Source organism: Balaenoptera physalus (genome assembly GCF_965194825.1).
Source record: "Balaenoptera physalus genome assembly, chromosome: 19".
NCBI classification, from domain to species: Eukaryota; Metazoa; Chordata; class Mammalia; order Artiodactyla; family Balaenopteridae; genus Balaenoptera; species Balaenoptera physalus.
Genome location: NC_138900.1, coordinates 7174201 through 7189357, shown reverse-complemented (window position 1 = coordinate 7189357; position 15157 = coordinate 7174201). Strand labels below are relative to the sequence as shown.

At 56.4% G+C, this 15157-nt stretch overlaps 1 protein-coding gene across 5 annotated transcripts in view; it reads left to right on the top strand.

Annotated features, from left to right (window-relative positions):
- Window positions 1-15157, top strand: part of PRR12 (proline rich 12) — a 31468-nt gene that overhangs the window by 1953 nt on the left and 14358 nt on the right. Inside the window, exons 2-6 of one of the 5 annotated variants that reach the window (XM_082435861.1) lie at window positions 135-247; window positions 1219-1380; window positions 1465-4775; window positions 5290-5935; window positions 7828-8231. In XM_082435861.1, the coding sequence (XP_082291987.1) occupies window positions 135-247; window positions 1219-1380; window positions 1465-4775; window positions 5290-5935; window positions 7828-8231 (4636 nt within the window). Of the gene's footprint in view, window positions 1-134; window positions 248-1218; window positions 1381-1464; window positions 4776-5268; window positions 5936-7827; window positions 8232-15157 lie in introns of those variants that run through there. The other 4 variants (XM_082435862.1, XM_082435860.1, XM_082435864.1 and 1 more) reach the window with 4 other exon arrangements.

The following is a 15157-nucleotide window of genomic DNA, read 5'->3' as shown; positions in this document are numbered from 1 at the left end:
TTTAGGGCCCAAGGTTCCTTAGGGTAACCCCCAGTCAGCTGGAAGAGTCTCCCAAACTCCCCAGGGGATTTGCTGAGTTCCCTTCTCCGAGGGTAGCTTCGGAGGATACCCTAACATTTCCTTCTTCCTCCCAGCTTGGTCTATGGCAGCTCCAGGACCTCGCACCCCGAGACGGACATCTTACACCGCCAGGCCTACGCGGCCCCCCACCCACTGCAAAGCTATGCCACCAACCACCACCCGGCAGGTACGGCCCCTGTCCCGCCCCGCCTGGCCCTCCCTCCAGAGCAGATGATTGGCTGCTGAAAGTTACAACCTTCCTAATTGGCTGTGCCCTCCGTTCTGGTCCGCCTCTTGCTACTTCTCCTTTGATTGGTTGTTCTGAGGCTGCTTAATTTCACGCCGGATTCGTCTGCCCCTGTTTCTGGCCCCGCCTCTTTTGTTCCAATTGGTCCCGTCGTCTCAGCCCCCAAATCCCACCTTCTCTTCCAGGCTTTTCCGCCTCTCCAGCCCACCCCAATCCCTTCCCTCTGGGTCTGCTCATCCTCTTGGTTCTCGGAATTCTTTCTTCCTGATTCCCTTTCTTCCTGATTGGCTCCGATTCTTTGGACCTCCCCTTTCTTCCTTAGATTTGCCCACTGCCTTATTCTTTTCCTGTGGCCCTGCCTTTAGTGCCTCGGATTGGTTCCCTTCCTTTGATCCTGCCGCTCTCCTTCCTAGATGGATCAGCAACGAGGCTGTTGTCCAGTTTGACCCTTGACCCTCTTGGTTGGCTCCTTCCCTTTATTCCTCTCTCTCTTTTTTTTTTTTAATCTGGATCCTCTCACTTTGACTCAACCCGTTTTGACTTGTTCTCTGGTTCTTCTCAGTGGCTCCGGTCATCCCATCCCTTCCCCTTCCTTGCTAGAATTGCCTAATCCTTTGGCCTCCCTTGGACCATAAGGATGCTCTGTGTTTTGCTCCCATTTTTTTCATGTATGGATTTTTCTACTCCTTTGTCTACTTTTCTCCTTCTGGGCTCCCTGCCCTTATGATTGCATCGTACCCCATCCTGCTTATTGTTTCCTTAACTTGTCTCTGCCTCCTTTCTCTTCTTTGAATCTACCCCTTCTCTCCAACCCCTTTTCCTGACCCAAGTTGCCTTTGGCCTGCTCCTTTTCCTTTTCAACCTTGCCCTGTCCCCCACCTAGCTGACTCTACCCCCCCGACCCTCACCAGGCCTCTCTGGACTCTTCGACACCGGCCTCCATCACGCAGGCTCAGCAGGGCCCGACGCCTCCGTCATGAACCTCATCTCGGCCCTGGAGTCCCGGGGCCCCCAGCCTGGTCCCTCTGCCTCTTCTCTCCTCTCCCAATTCCGCAGTCCTTCCTGGCAAACAGGTAAGGCCATTGCCAGTCCAGGAGGGCCAGGGTGGGGCTGGCTTGTGGTCAACTCTGACCTGTGGTCTCCTCCCTCATCCCCAGCCATGCACACGCCAGGCCCCACGGAGCTCTTCATCTCAGGCGCCCTGCCGGGTTCCAGCACCTTTCCATCTTCCTCTGCCCTGTCGGCCTATCAGCACCCGGCTTCCTTTGGCAGCCGCCCCTTCCCAGTACCCTCTTCCCTCAGCCTCCAGGACCCCCCATTTAGTCCCCCAGCTAATGGGCTCTTGTCTCCTCATGACGTGCTGCACCTGAAGCCCTCGCAGGCACCCACGGTGCCCTCCTCGCTAGGCTTTGAGCGCCTGGCGGGGGGTGGTGTCCTGGGGCCCGCTGGTCTTGGCCCAGCCCAAACCCCTCCTTACCGCCCGGGCCCCCCAGATCCACCCCCACCTCCCCGCCACCTCCCAACTCAGTTCAACCTGCTGGCTTCCTCTTCCGCTGCTGCTGCCGCTGCCGCCGAGCAATCCTCTCCCCAGCTCTACAACTTCTCGGGTGCTGCCCCCGGCCCGCCGCCACCCGAGCGGGCCCTGCCCCGCCAGGACACCGTCATCAAGCACTACCAGCGGCCAGCCAGTGCCCAGCCCCCCCCGCCACCAGCCCATGCCCTCCAGCACTACCTGAGCTGCGGAGGGAGCTACGCCTCCATGGGCCACCGGGCCAACTTGGCCTGCAGCCCCCTGGGTGGTGGGGAGCCCTCCCCGGGCGGTGGCGAGCCTAGCAAGGCTGGGCCCAGTGGAGCCACGGCCGGGGCATCTGGCCGGGCTGCGGGCCCCGAGGCAGCTGGAGGAGGTGGGGCGGCGGGTGGCGGTGGAGGTTACCGCCCCATCATTCAGTCGCCTGGTTACAAGACGGGCAAAGGTGGTTATGGGGCAGCTGCGGGCGGTGCCAACAGGCCCCCACCACCCCGTTCGACTGCCACGCCCAAATGCCAGAGCCTGGGTGGGCCAGCAGCAGCCTACGCCACTGGCAAGGCCTCTGGGGCTGGGGGGGCGGGAGGCCAGGCCTATTCCCCTGGTCAGCCCCAAGGGCTTCTAGGACCCCAGGCCTATGGGCAAGGGTTTGGAGGGGGTCAAGCGCAGGACTTGAGCAAAGGCCCTAGCTACTCAGGGGGGCCCCAGCAGCCCCCTAGTGGTCCCCCGCCTCCTGGCCTAGCCACATGTCAGAGTTATTCCCCAGACCAGCTGCAGGGGCAGCTATATGGGGTGCAGGGTGAGCCGTACCCAGGGCCAGCTGCCCACTCCCAGGGGCTGCCCACAGCCAGCCCCTCGCTCAGCTACAGTACTGGCCATTCCCCAGCACTCTCGGGCCATGGAGGTGGTTGGGGGCCCAGCTCCCTGGGGGGCGGCGGAGAGGCCAGCCCTTCTCACATCATCCGCCCGCTGCAGTCGCCTCCGGCCCCTGGCCGCCCGCCTGGAGTCGGCTCTCCAGGAGCTCCTGGCAAATACCTGAGCTCTGTCCTGGCGTCAGCCCCATTCCTGGCACCCCCAGGAGCCGGCAGCTATGCCGCTGGAGCAGGTGGCTACAAGGGCAAGGGGGACGGCTCAGAGCTGCTGGCGGGCCCCGGCGGGCCTCCTGCTGAGCGCACCGAGGATGAAGAATTCCTCATCCAGCACCTCCTGCAGGCGCCCAGCCCCCCGAGGACCTCAGGGGCAGATGGCCTGGTGGGCGAAGATGGGGCGGCGGATGCCTCCAAGGGACTTGGGAGTGGCGGGGCTGGGGGTCCCCCGGGCACACCCTACGAGCTGGCCAAGGAAGACCCGCAGAGGTACCATCTGCAGAGCGTCATCCGTACCAGCGCCAGCCTTGACGAGGGTGCCACGGCGGCCCTGGAGCTGGGCCTGGGGAGGCTGAAGGAGAAGAAGAAAGGGCCAGAACGGGGTGGCGAGACCCCCGAGGGGCTGGCCACCTCAGTTGTCCACTATGGCGCAGGTGCCAAGGAGCTGGGGGCCTTCCTCCAAAAGAGCCCTCCACCCCCAACTCCCACGGCCCAGTCTGCCCAGCCTGCCCCCCACGGCCTCCTCCTAGAGGCCGGGGGCCCTGACCTCCCACTGGTGCTGCCTCCCCCTCCCCCCCAGCTGCTCCCCTCGGTCCTCAGCCATGCTCCCAGCCCCTCTTCCACTGCTCCCAAAGTTGGCGTCCATCTCCTTGAGCCGGCCGCCCGTGATGGGGCACCCCAGCCTCCCCCCCCGCCCCCGCCACCTCCACCACCCATGCCCCTCCAGCTCGAGGCCCACCTCCGCGGCCATGGCCTGGAGCCGGGTGCCCCCAGCCCCCGCCTGCGACCCGAGGAGAGCCTGGAGCCACCCGGTACCATGCAAGAATTGCTCGGGGCCCTGGAGCCGCTGCCACCTGGGCCTGGTGACACTGGCGTGGGCCCACCTAACACCGAGGGCAAGGATCCCTCGGGGGCCTACCGCAGCCCTAGCCCGCAAGGCACCAAGGCCCCCCGCTTTGTGCCACTCACCTCCATCTGCTTCCCTGACTCCCTGCTGCAAGACGAGGAGCGCAGCTTCTTCCCCACCATGGAGGAGATGTTTGGCGGCGGCCCCGCAGATGACTATGGAAAGGCTGGGCCGCCCGAGGACGAGGGCGATCCCAAGGCGGGGCCTGGGCCGCCTCCGGGCCCCCCTGCCTATGATCCCTATGGGCCCTACTGCCCTAGTCGGGCGTCTGGAGCCGGTCCCGAGACTCCGGGTCTGGGCCTGGACCCCAGCAAGCCGCCTGAGCTGCCCTCCACCGTCAACGCCGAGCCTCTGGGCCTGATCCAGAGTGGGCCCCACCAGGCGGCCCCCCCGCCCCCGCCTCCCCCGCCCCCGCCGCCACCCCCTGCCTCGGAGCCCAAGGGAGGCCTGACCTCGCCCATCTTCTGCTCTACCAAGCCAAAGAAGCTGCTTAAGACGTCCTCTTTCCACCTGCTGCGGCGCCGTGACCCGCCTTTCCAGACGCCCAAGAAGCTGTACGCCCAGGAGTACGAGTTCGAGGCCGACGAGGACAAGGCCGACGTGCCCGCCGACATCCGCCTCAACCCCCGGCGCCTGCCTGACCTGGTGTCCAGCTGCCGCTCCCGTCCGGCTCTCTCACCGCTGGGTGACATTGACTTCTGTCCACCCAACCCTGGCCCCGATGGCCCCCGGCGCCGTGGCCGCAAGCCCACCAAGGCCAAGCGTGATGGGCCGCCCCGGCCCCGGGGGAGACCCCGAATTCGCCCACTGGAGGTCCCCACCACTGCTGGGCCAGCCTTGGCCTCCACACCTACTGATGGGGCCAAGAAACCCCGGGGCCGGGGCCGGGGCCGAGGCAGGAAGGCCGAGGAGGCCGGGGGCACTCGGCTGGAGCCCCTGAAACCACTGAAGGTGAGGGGGAGTGAAACCCCGACGCCTGAGGGTTGGGACCACATTTGAGGTTCTTGGGCATGGTAGGGGATGTGGTTTATCTTCCTAACACCCACGAGGAAATGAATCCGAGGGCTGGAATTCCAGGGTTCCAATGTTGTAGAGGTCTGAGAATTGAAACTCTTGTGTCTAGAGGGAGGCGGGGGGTTAGCGCTTGTATTCTTAGGTTCGAGATCCTGCAGGACTATTGATCAGGGGTCCTAGATTCCTGGGTCTTGTGGGAGGAGGGTCTGTGAGTAATGAGGGAGGGACCCCAGTCCTGTCATTCTGGAATCTGAGTAGAGGGGTCCGCAGGCATGAATTCTAGGATTCTACAGGCTGACACTCTGAGAATTTGCACTTTAGGGCCTTAACTGGGGAGAGGTCTGGGGCCCCAGACCCCTGGGTCTGAGGGAGGAGGGGGCTTGGGGCCCTGGGCTTGTGGGCCCTGACTCCCCACTGCCCCCATATCTAGATCAAGCTGTCTGTGCCCAAGGCCGGCGAGGGTCTGGGAGCGTCATCGGGCGATGCCGTGTCAGGAGCTGACCACAACAGCCTGGACTCCAGCCTCACTCGGGAGAAGATCGAGGCCAAGATCAAGGAGGTGGAGGAGAAGCAGCCCGAGATGAAGTCCGGCTTCATGGCCTCGTTCCTGGACTTTCTCAAGTCAGGCAAGCGCCATCCACCGCTCTACCAGGCCGGCCTGACACCCCCGCTCAGCCCCCCCAAGAGCGTGCCGCCCTCCGTGCCGGCCCGGGGCCTGCCTCCCCAGCCCCCCGCCGCGCCTGCCGTGCCACAGCCCCCACCCGCCGGTGCCTTCGGGCTGGGGGGTGCTCTGGAGGCCGCCGAGAGCGAGGGGTTGGGGCTCGGCTGCCCTTCACCCTGCAAGCGGCTGGACGAGGAGCTGAAACGGAACCTCGAGACCCTGCCCTCCTTCTCGTCGGACGAGGAAGACTCTGTCGCCAAGAACCGGGACCTGCAGGAGAGCATCTCCTCGGCCATCTCCGCCCTCGACGACCCGCCGCTGGCCGGGCCTAAGGACACCTCCACCGCGGACGGGCCCCCCTTGGCTACTGAGGCTGCAGTCCCCGGGCCACCCCCTCTCCCGGGGCTCCCCAGTGCCAGCGGCAGTGGCACGCCTGGTGAGCTCTGGGAAGATGGTTTGGGGGCGGGGCAGGGGTTTCCCGACATTCAGGTCACCAGGTCTGGTTGTGTAGATCAAGCCCTGTTCACAGTACAGATGATTGATAGAGATTTGCCTGTTTACGAGGGTAACCTCCTACTTGAGGGCAAGCCTTTTGAGAAAGGGGCATCTTTTTCTAATCCGCCCACAGGTGCTAAGGGGACTAGCAGGGGCCCCAAGGTGGGCAGTGGAGAACACTGGGGGACAGGGCAGGCTATAAGTGATGGGGGCAGGTGGGTGACAGGGACGGAGAGAGCTTTTAAAACTGATGGGGGACATGGGACCTGAGAAAGGCTCTAGGAGTTAGGGATGTGTAATAAAGGAAAGAAAAAGGTCTGGGGGGCAGAGAGAGACTTGGGAGGGTTGTTTAAAGAGAAACGTATCAACAATAACTAGTCAGATCTCGTGGGGGGCCATCGGAAAAGTCTTGGGGTACAGTCAAGTCTGGATGGTGTTCTGTCCTGAGAGGGGGGTTGGACAAAATTTGAGGGGCTTTGATGGGGGGGAACAGAGGCATTGGGGGAAGAAAGAGGTGGCGTTTGGAGAAAGGCATTTGGAGCAGTTAATGAGGCGGCTTGGGAGCTCACAGGAGTCTTAAGGAATGAAGTCTTCTGAAAGGTGGTAGAAAGATGGGCAGTGGGGAGTGAGACAGTGAGAGGCCGAAGGGAAGCATCAGGGAAGAGAAGAGAAACACGAGGGTGCTAAGCAGAGTGCCTGGATCTGCCGTAACGGCAGAGAGCATCGGGGGGAGAGGGAGCCTTGGAAGGGTCAGGAAGGCTCATAGCTTGGAAGGACCCAGGGATGGAGCAAAAGCAGTCGGGGGAGTCAGAAGATCTCAAGGCGCTAGAGGAGGAATGTTACAGAATCTCACAGGGAGCGGGAAGGAGAGGGTATTGCCGATCCCGAGAGTGGAGAGCAGGCTGAGGAAAGGATAGGGGAGAGCTTGGGTGGAGGAGTTTGAGACCTCTGAGCAGGAAAAGAGGAGGTAGAAGCACAGAAGGAGTGGTTGAGGAATTGGGAGGAACATTGAGGAATGGAAGGTAAGCGTCAGACTGGGGCTCCAAAGCAACAAAGAGACGTTTCAGGACTAAAATGGACATTGTGGTTGGGAGAGAGTTTCAGGGGCTCAGAGTAGCCACTGGGGCTGGGAAGGGGTCTCAGGGAGGGAGTCAGATGTGGCACAGTGGTGACTGGGGAGCTGAGTGGCAATAAGGGGCAGAGGGGCTGTTGGCACAGGGAGGGACATTCAGGGACAAGAGAAGAGGTGCTGGGATGGTGAATGGTATTTGGGGACTAGGAGTTAGGGCAGGGCCAGGAGCTTTGTAGGGACTAGACTGGGGGGCGGAGGGGGGTGTTGATGGGACCAGAGAGGCCTCCTGGCCATTGTGGTGGGGACACTGAGCAATGGTACTGGGGCACAGAACTGCACTAAGACACAAAGGGGGTCTTTGGAGGCTGGGGAAAGATGGGGAGGACCAGAGTGGCATGTCTGGGTAGGAAAGTTTATTAGGACCTTGGAGAGAGAAGTTAAAGGGTCCTGGGCTTCTGGTAGGTGTCTGGGGACAGGGGTGGGTATTGAAGGTCAGGGAGGGGTCAGACAGGAGCTTTGCAGGAAGAGGAAGGTCAGCAGAAGAGGAATAAAAAGTGGAGATGGAGGGGGATTGAGGGCAGAGATGGATGCTAGGTGAAGAGCTCAGTTTGGTCAGGAGGGATGTTGGGATGCAGGGCGGGAAGAGGGCTGTGTTGAGACCCCCCAGAATAGGCTGGGAGGCCTTTCACTGGTAGCAGATAACAGGTCTGGCGGGCTGGGGTTGAGCGGGGCTCCAGCCCTGATGCCCGTCTCGCCCCCAGAGCCCCCACTGCTGGAGGAGAAGCCCCCGCCCTCGCCGCCCCCCGCCCCGACGCCCCAGCCGCCGCCCCCGCCGCCGGCCCTGCCCTCGCCGCCCCCTCTGGTGGCCCCCACGCCCAGCTCGCCGCCCCCACCGCCCGTGCCAGTCCCACCGGCCCTGCCCTCGCCACCCGCCCCGCCGCCCCTGCCCACCGCCGCCCCTGCCCCCCCTCCGGAGGAGCCTGCCGCCCCGTCCCCCGACGACCCCGAGCCGCCGGACGCCCGGCCCCTGCACCTGGCCAAGAAGCAGGAGACCGCGGCCGTGTGCGGGGAAACGGACGAGGAGGCTGGCGAGAGCGGCGGGGAGGGCATCTTCCGGGAGCGCGACGAGTTCGTCATCCGCGCCGAGGACATCCCTTCCCTCAAGGTGAGTCTCCTGTCGTGTCGGACAACTGGGCCCAACGCTTTGGTCACTGGAGCGTTTATCGAGCGCCTGTTGGATGACAGGCCCGGTGCTGGGGGCTGCAGGTACAGTGATGGCTGAGGCAGCCCATCTGATCCTCCTGAGTTGACAGTCATGGGGCTGATAGAGGAGGCCAGCTGGACCCCTGCAGAGGACTTGCACGCTTCTGAGATGTTATTTGGGTGTGTGTGTGTGTCACCGATAAATAAGGTAAACCCATTGTTAGCATTTATTGCAGATATTTTTGCTGTGGGTGCTAGGGTTATACTAAGGGACAAAGCTGATGAGGAGGGCCTGATCTTAGGGAGCTTCTAACACAAGCCAAGGAATGCTTTAAAGGCAACTTGTGCCTTGTAGGTGGAAAGCTGAGGTATTGACGTGACATACCTATAAAAAGGCACACATACAACGTGCAGATGTAATAGCCAGTGGTTTGGGAATGCTTGTGTGTCAGGCCACATCTTAAATACTTTATGTTGGGACTTCCCTAGCGGTCCAGTGGTTAAGAATCTGCGCTTCCACTGCAGGGGACACGGGTTCGATCCCTGGTCAGGGAACTGAGATCCTTCATGCCATGCAGTGTGGCTGAAAAAAAACAAACACTTTTTGTACACCAGCGCATTTACTACTTCCTGTTATTCTACACAGGGGTGGGCACACTATGCCCCCCCTGCCCCCCCAAATCCAGCCCCCTGCCTGTTCTTATAAATAAAGTTTTATTGGCACATAGCCCCACCCACTCATTTACATATTAGCTATGGCTGCTTTCCCCGTCCACTAGCAGAGTGGGGTAGTTGCAACAGAGCTTAGCTGATCCACAAAGCCAAAAATATTTCTTGTCTGTCCTGTTATGGAAAAAGTGTAGTGACCTTTGCTGTACTTTGTTCATTGGACAGGTAGTTGGATCAGAGGGTTAATATAAGTGCTTGACGAGGGTAGGTGACATCAGATGCCTGTGTAGTGTTTCTCACAGAGCATGAGGTAGAGCGAGTACTCGGTAGGTCAGCAAGCCATTATCACCTTGATGGTGACCCCAAGGGCTAAGGCCATTCTTCGTGTTACTGTCACTGACTGGGTAGCAACTATGGGGCAGGAACCATGTTTGGTCTTGGATGTATGTTAACACGTTTAATTTCTTTCTTTTTTTAAAGATTTTTTTCTTTATTTTTTTTTTGATGTGGACCATTTTTTAATTTATTTTATTTATTTTTGGCTGCATTGGGTCTTTGCTGCTGCGCGCGGGCTTTCTCTAGTTGTGGCGAGCGGGGGCTGCTCTTCGTTGCGGTGCGCGGGCTTCTCATTGCGGTGGCTTCTCCTGTTGCGGAGCACAGGCTCTAGAGCACAGGCTCAACAGTTGTGGCGCACGGGCTTAGTTGCTCCGCGGCATGTGGGATCTTCCTGGACCAGGGCTCGAACCCGTGTCCCCTGCATTGGCAGGCAGATTCTTAACCACTGTGCCACCAGGGAAGCCCTAATGTGTTTAACTTCATCCTGGGTGTTGTTTCTTCTGAGTTACAGATGGAGAAATTGTAGGGTGAATTCATTATAAGGATAGTGCATATTATTATACTTTTGGCCGTAGCTCGCAGCTCGTGGGATCTTAGTTCTCCAACCAGGGATTGAACCCAGGACCATGGCAGCGAGAGTGCCAAGTCCTAACCACTGGACCGCCAGGAAATTCCGTATTATACTTCATTATTAAGTGTGTTTTGGGAGAGGAACTTAGTGTGCTTTTTCCTATGTTATTTTCAATCTATTTTTTAAAAAATATTTATTTATTTATTTATTTATTATTTGGCTGCGCCAGGTCTTAGTTGCGGCACGCAGGATCTTCGTTGTGGCATGCGGGATCTTTTTTTTAGTTGCGGCATGTGGGCTCTTAGTTGTGGCATGTGGGATCTAGTTCCCTGACCAGGGATCGAACCTGGGCCCCCTGCATTGGGAGCACGGAGTCTTAACCACTGGACCACCCGAGAAGTCCTTTCAATCTATTTTATTGTGGGAAAAGTAGAGCAAATACAGCAACGGGGCTGTGTGTATCCATCACTCAGCTTCCACCGTTATCACCTCCTGGTTGGTTCTGCTTGCTTTCCACCCTGCCACATTCTACTCTGTCCACCCCAGCTCACCAATCCCAGACTGTATCTTTTCATTGTTACTTTGTCATCTTCTCAGTATGATATATGATACAAGAGAACATTCACAAGAGATATGTAAGTTGTCAAAGCAGGATGGTAGAGTGAAGGCTTACTTCTCCACTCCTCAGCCAGCTACCAGAACAATCCCAATGCCTTGAGTCTCAGTATCCCTCCCTGGCCAGTCCTCCCATCTCCCTCATAGTTGTACTCACTCTGCTAGTGCCCTGTGTACATTATTTCATTTTAACTTCAAGACTTCTGAGGCTCTTTGGCCATCAGTCTGGGACAGGCGAGGGAGGTGTCAAACGAACAGCAGTGACAGGAACGGCTACCAGCTCTCAGGGGATAGGATTTGGGGCACATCACATTCAGAATTTAGTTTAATCGTGGTAACCGATACATGTCGCAAAGTTTATCATTTTAACTGTTTTTAAGTGTACAGTTCAGTGGCATTAAGTATATTCACTTTGTTGTGCAAACACCTTCACCACCACCTGTAAGTTTTATCTTTGTAATCTCCTTTCTTTATAGGGATTACTATCCCCCTTTTACAGGGAGGGAAACTGAGGCTCAGAGGATTAAAGTGGGCTTTCCAGGCTTTCACAGCTTGGGACCCACACCCAGTTCTACTGGCCCTGGGAGCCCACGCTCTCAGCACCAGAGTCAACCACTCTCTGTGTATATTCTAGCAAACATTGATAGTGCTGCTGGGCGCCCAGCACTGGGCCAAATGAACAGGGCTCTGGGGTGGGGACCCTGACCGTCTCCAGTTTATGGATGAGGAAGTTCACGTTCAGGGAGAGGGAATCATTTGGCTGCTGGGTGCCAAGCTGGGATTAGAGCCAGGGCCATCTGATACCACCTCCCAGCTGGCATGGGGCAGGGGAGGGGGCCAGGCAAGGACTCAGATGCTTAAAATACAACACGAGTATGTGTTCTGATGGGGGACTCACAGCCCCAGGATTGAGCCACTCAGGCAGATGAGGACTCATTCGTGTGTCAGGAGTCAGGGCAGGCTGGCAGCATGGTCATTAAGGGCCCAGCTTTGGCGTTAATCTGATTGGCTTGAATCTCTGCCACTTCCGAGCTGGACTAGTGTTGACCCTGCCTGAGCCTCAGTTTCCTCATCTGTAAAATGGGGGCTGATGCTGTTAGTACCCCCTTCATACAATGTGAGCACTCAGGCTTTACGGCTTGTCCAGTACTCTGACTGTGGGTGGCACGCCGAAAGTGCCCTATAAACTTTGTTTCTATTATTCAGTGATCTTGGGCAGATCTCTAGTGTAGAGTTTGGCAGACTTTTTTTTTTTTGTAAAGGGCCAGATGGTAAATATTTTAGGCTTTGCAAGCTACGTACGGTCTCTATCATGTATTCATGGGTTTTTGTTTTTTGTTTTGTTTTTCTTTTTCACACTCCTTTAGAAATGTAGAAACCATTCTTAGCTCATAGTTCTATAAAAATGGGCCACGGGTCATAGTTTGTTCTAGAACAGTGGCAGCCTGATAGAAATATCGTATGAGCCATGTACAGCATTTTAAACGTTCTTGCATCCACACTTTTGAAAAGTTAAAAGATGAGTGAGGTTAGTTGTAAGGATGTATTTTCTTTAACTCAACATGTCTAAAATGTCATTTTAACATGTGGTCAATATAGGGAAAGTTAATGAGATGTTTTATGTTCTCTCTTGCTTACCGAGTCTTTGAAATCCAGTGTGTATTTTACACTCATAGAACATGTTGATGCAAATGAGCTGCGTTTTAAATGCTCAAGAGGCACATATGGGGAGGGGCTGCTGAATTGGACAGTGTAGGGTTAGCCCCCTCTCTGCTTCAGCCTCCCCACCTGTAAAATGGGAGGGATAATATTAACTCCCAGTCCTTGGAGATGTTGAGGGTTTATCAGGATGTAAATTCTGAGCATATAAGTTTGTTGGATGGAGAAAAGTATGGGGAGAGCGGGTCACGCAGAGAGAACAGTCTGTGCAAAAGCCCTGTGGTGAGGCATGTTTATGTGATGGGTAGGGAGAGATGCAAGGGGTTGAGTGACTGACAGCGAGTGCTGAGGCTGGGAAGGTGGGCAGGGTCCAGATCATCCTGTGGTGAGATCAGTGGGTGCCTGCTTGAGAATCTGCTCTGGGTTGTCTGGCAGCTTCGAGGGCCCTGGCCAGCAGGGAGGTGGCTGGGGAAGTGTGCAGTCCTGATGACAGTCTGTCCACTGCCTTAGCTCTGTTACACTGACTCCCCTGTGTCTGATCCTGCAGCCTTCTCCTTAACACCAGGCTGGGTGCTTCTAGCTTACTTACTCACATCCTGCTACTTACTGCCCTTGTCTCAGCTTGTCACAGTTCAGATTCCCAGAAGAGAATCTGATTGGCCCAGCACAGCATTTTGGGTCAGGATGGGGTTCGTGTTATGCCTGTTGATTGGCCACCCCTTGTCAGGTTTCCTCCAATCAGCTGTGGCTTCCACTGAATGGGTGTTATGGGTGGGGCAACTTCCCACCAGGTGGAAGTGGGTGTGGTCAGTGACATGATTGACATGAGGAGAGGCAGGCAAGACGTGGCTTTGGGACTAAGTGACCCTGGTTGGGGAGCAGGCAAGGATGATGATGCCATGGCCTGATGACTGGGGGATAGTGGGGATCCTGGGAGGAAGAGTGGTTTGGGGAAAGAAGCCAAGCCCAATTGGGATGTGGTGAGTCAAGGGCCCCACGTCCAGCTAGAGAAACAGCTGAATCCTTAGAGGAGGAAGATCGGCAGTGGGAAGAGACAGAGGAGGGGGTTCCCTCCCCTGGCTGGGGGAGGGGGTGCTCTGATGGATTTTTCAGAAACTTCTGAGAACTGGAACAGGGAACATTATATCCACAGTGAGAGGAAAAAAGACACCCCTAGTGGGGAACCCTGCATGTGCAGAAACCTGGAGGTCAGAAAGTCTGGGGCTTGTCTGCTGAGCTTTGAGGGGCTGGATGACCTGCTGGGCAGGGGTAGGAGAAAGGAAAGGAGACTGAGGCAAAGTCTCTATGCCAGGTTGTGGAATCTGCATTGGGGGCCCTGGAAGGTTTTGGAGCAGGGCAGGATGTAAATGAGCTTTTCAGTCCTTGAAAAGGATTTGAAACGGACTTTTCAATCCTTGGGCCTCTGACCTGGCTCCCTGAGGAGCCCAGAGGGAGGATTGAGAACCATGGTATCCTAGAGGAAGGCACTTGGGATTGACATGCCCATATCCCTGTCTCATCCTGCCTCACTCTTGTCCAATGGAATTTCAGCCAAGAACCTTTCTGGACCTCATTTTCATCTGGTTATTCTAACTCCTTCTTTCTGTTCCCCTGGGTGATCTGCAGGATATGAAAAAGCATTTGACCAAAAACCAAGAATAGATAGCAAGTACTTGGCACTCAGTATCCAGTGCTCCAGCTGCTGCCAGTGGCAGACATCACTAATTGATCCCAGAGCTTGCTCCTGCTGAGCCTAGTGCTCAGGGCAGCCATGATCAGTCAGTTGGAGTTATCTGAATCCTGTTTTTCACTTGGCTATGGATTCTTTATTTTACTTATTTACTTTTTAAAAATATTTATTTATTTATTTACTCTTGGCTGTGTCGGGTCTTAGTTGCGGCATGCAGGATCTTTCGTTACGGCGCACAGGCTCCTCTCTAGTTGTGGCGTGCGGGCTCAGTAGTTGTGGCATGCGGGCTTAGTTGCCCCGCGGCATGTGGAATCTTAATTCCTCTACCAGGGATCGAGCCTGCATCCCCTGCACTGGAAGGCGGATTCTTAACCACTGGACCACCAGGGAAGTCCCAACTATGGATTCTTTAAATGCAAGGGCTTGTCCCTCATTCATCTCTGGGTTATCACAAAGCTCAGTGCATATTCCCCACTATGTTCTTATTATTTACTTATCTGTGCCTGTCAGTTGCTTTTTTTCTAGAGCCACAGCTGTCACACACTTTACCTGGCAGTCCCTGGTCATCACCCAACCCCCCCCACGGAAGATACAGTCCTTCCAGGACTCATTTAGGTATCACTTCTTCGAGGAAGCATTCTTGGATTCAGATTGAGTCCAGAGTCCTTCTTCTAGGCTTCTGGGGCACCTGCTGTTAGCACATTTATTACTTGTGCTGTTATTTTTTTGTGCCCGTGTCTGGTCCCCTGCTAGTCCCCTTACTCCCTGAGATCAGATGCTGGGTCTGACATCCTTTGGTTCCCAGTGCCCAGCTGGGGCACACAAGCCTTGGGGTGGGGATGGGGGTCTGAGTGTGCTGGGGGGAGTGGAGATCGGGGAGCCTTTGTGTCACTGTCCTGCCCTGTTGTGGACAGGCTGATGAAATAAATGGTCTCAGGTAACCCATCACCTGTTTATTCTTAGCACAAGCCACAACCTCACCCTGTTCTGTTTATTTGCTTGTCTGTCTTATTACCTCTGTAATGAAGACCCCAAGAAAGGCTTTGTCGATCTCGTTCACCACCAAACTGTGACGCCCAACACTGTATCTAGAAGATGGTGGGTGGATGAGTGCTCAGATTTTGTCATTTCTTTGAGTCATGCGGATGGCTTGTACCATCACACTGTATAGCTGTAATAACTAAAACCTTGTAGCCCAGAATGAATGGCCTATTTGCGGCAATATGGATGGACCTAGAGATTATCATACTAAGTGAAGTAAGTCAGAAAGAGGAAGATAAATGCCATATGATATCACTTATATGTGGAATCTAAAATACGACACAAGTGAACATATCCACGAAACAGA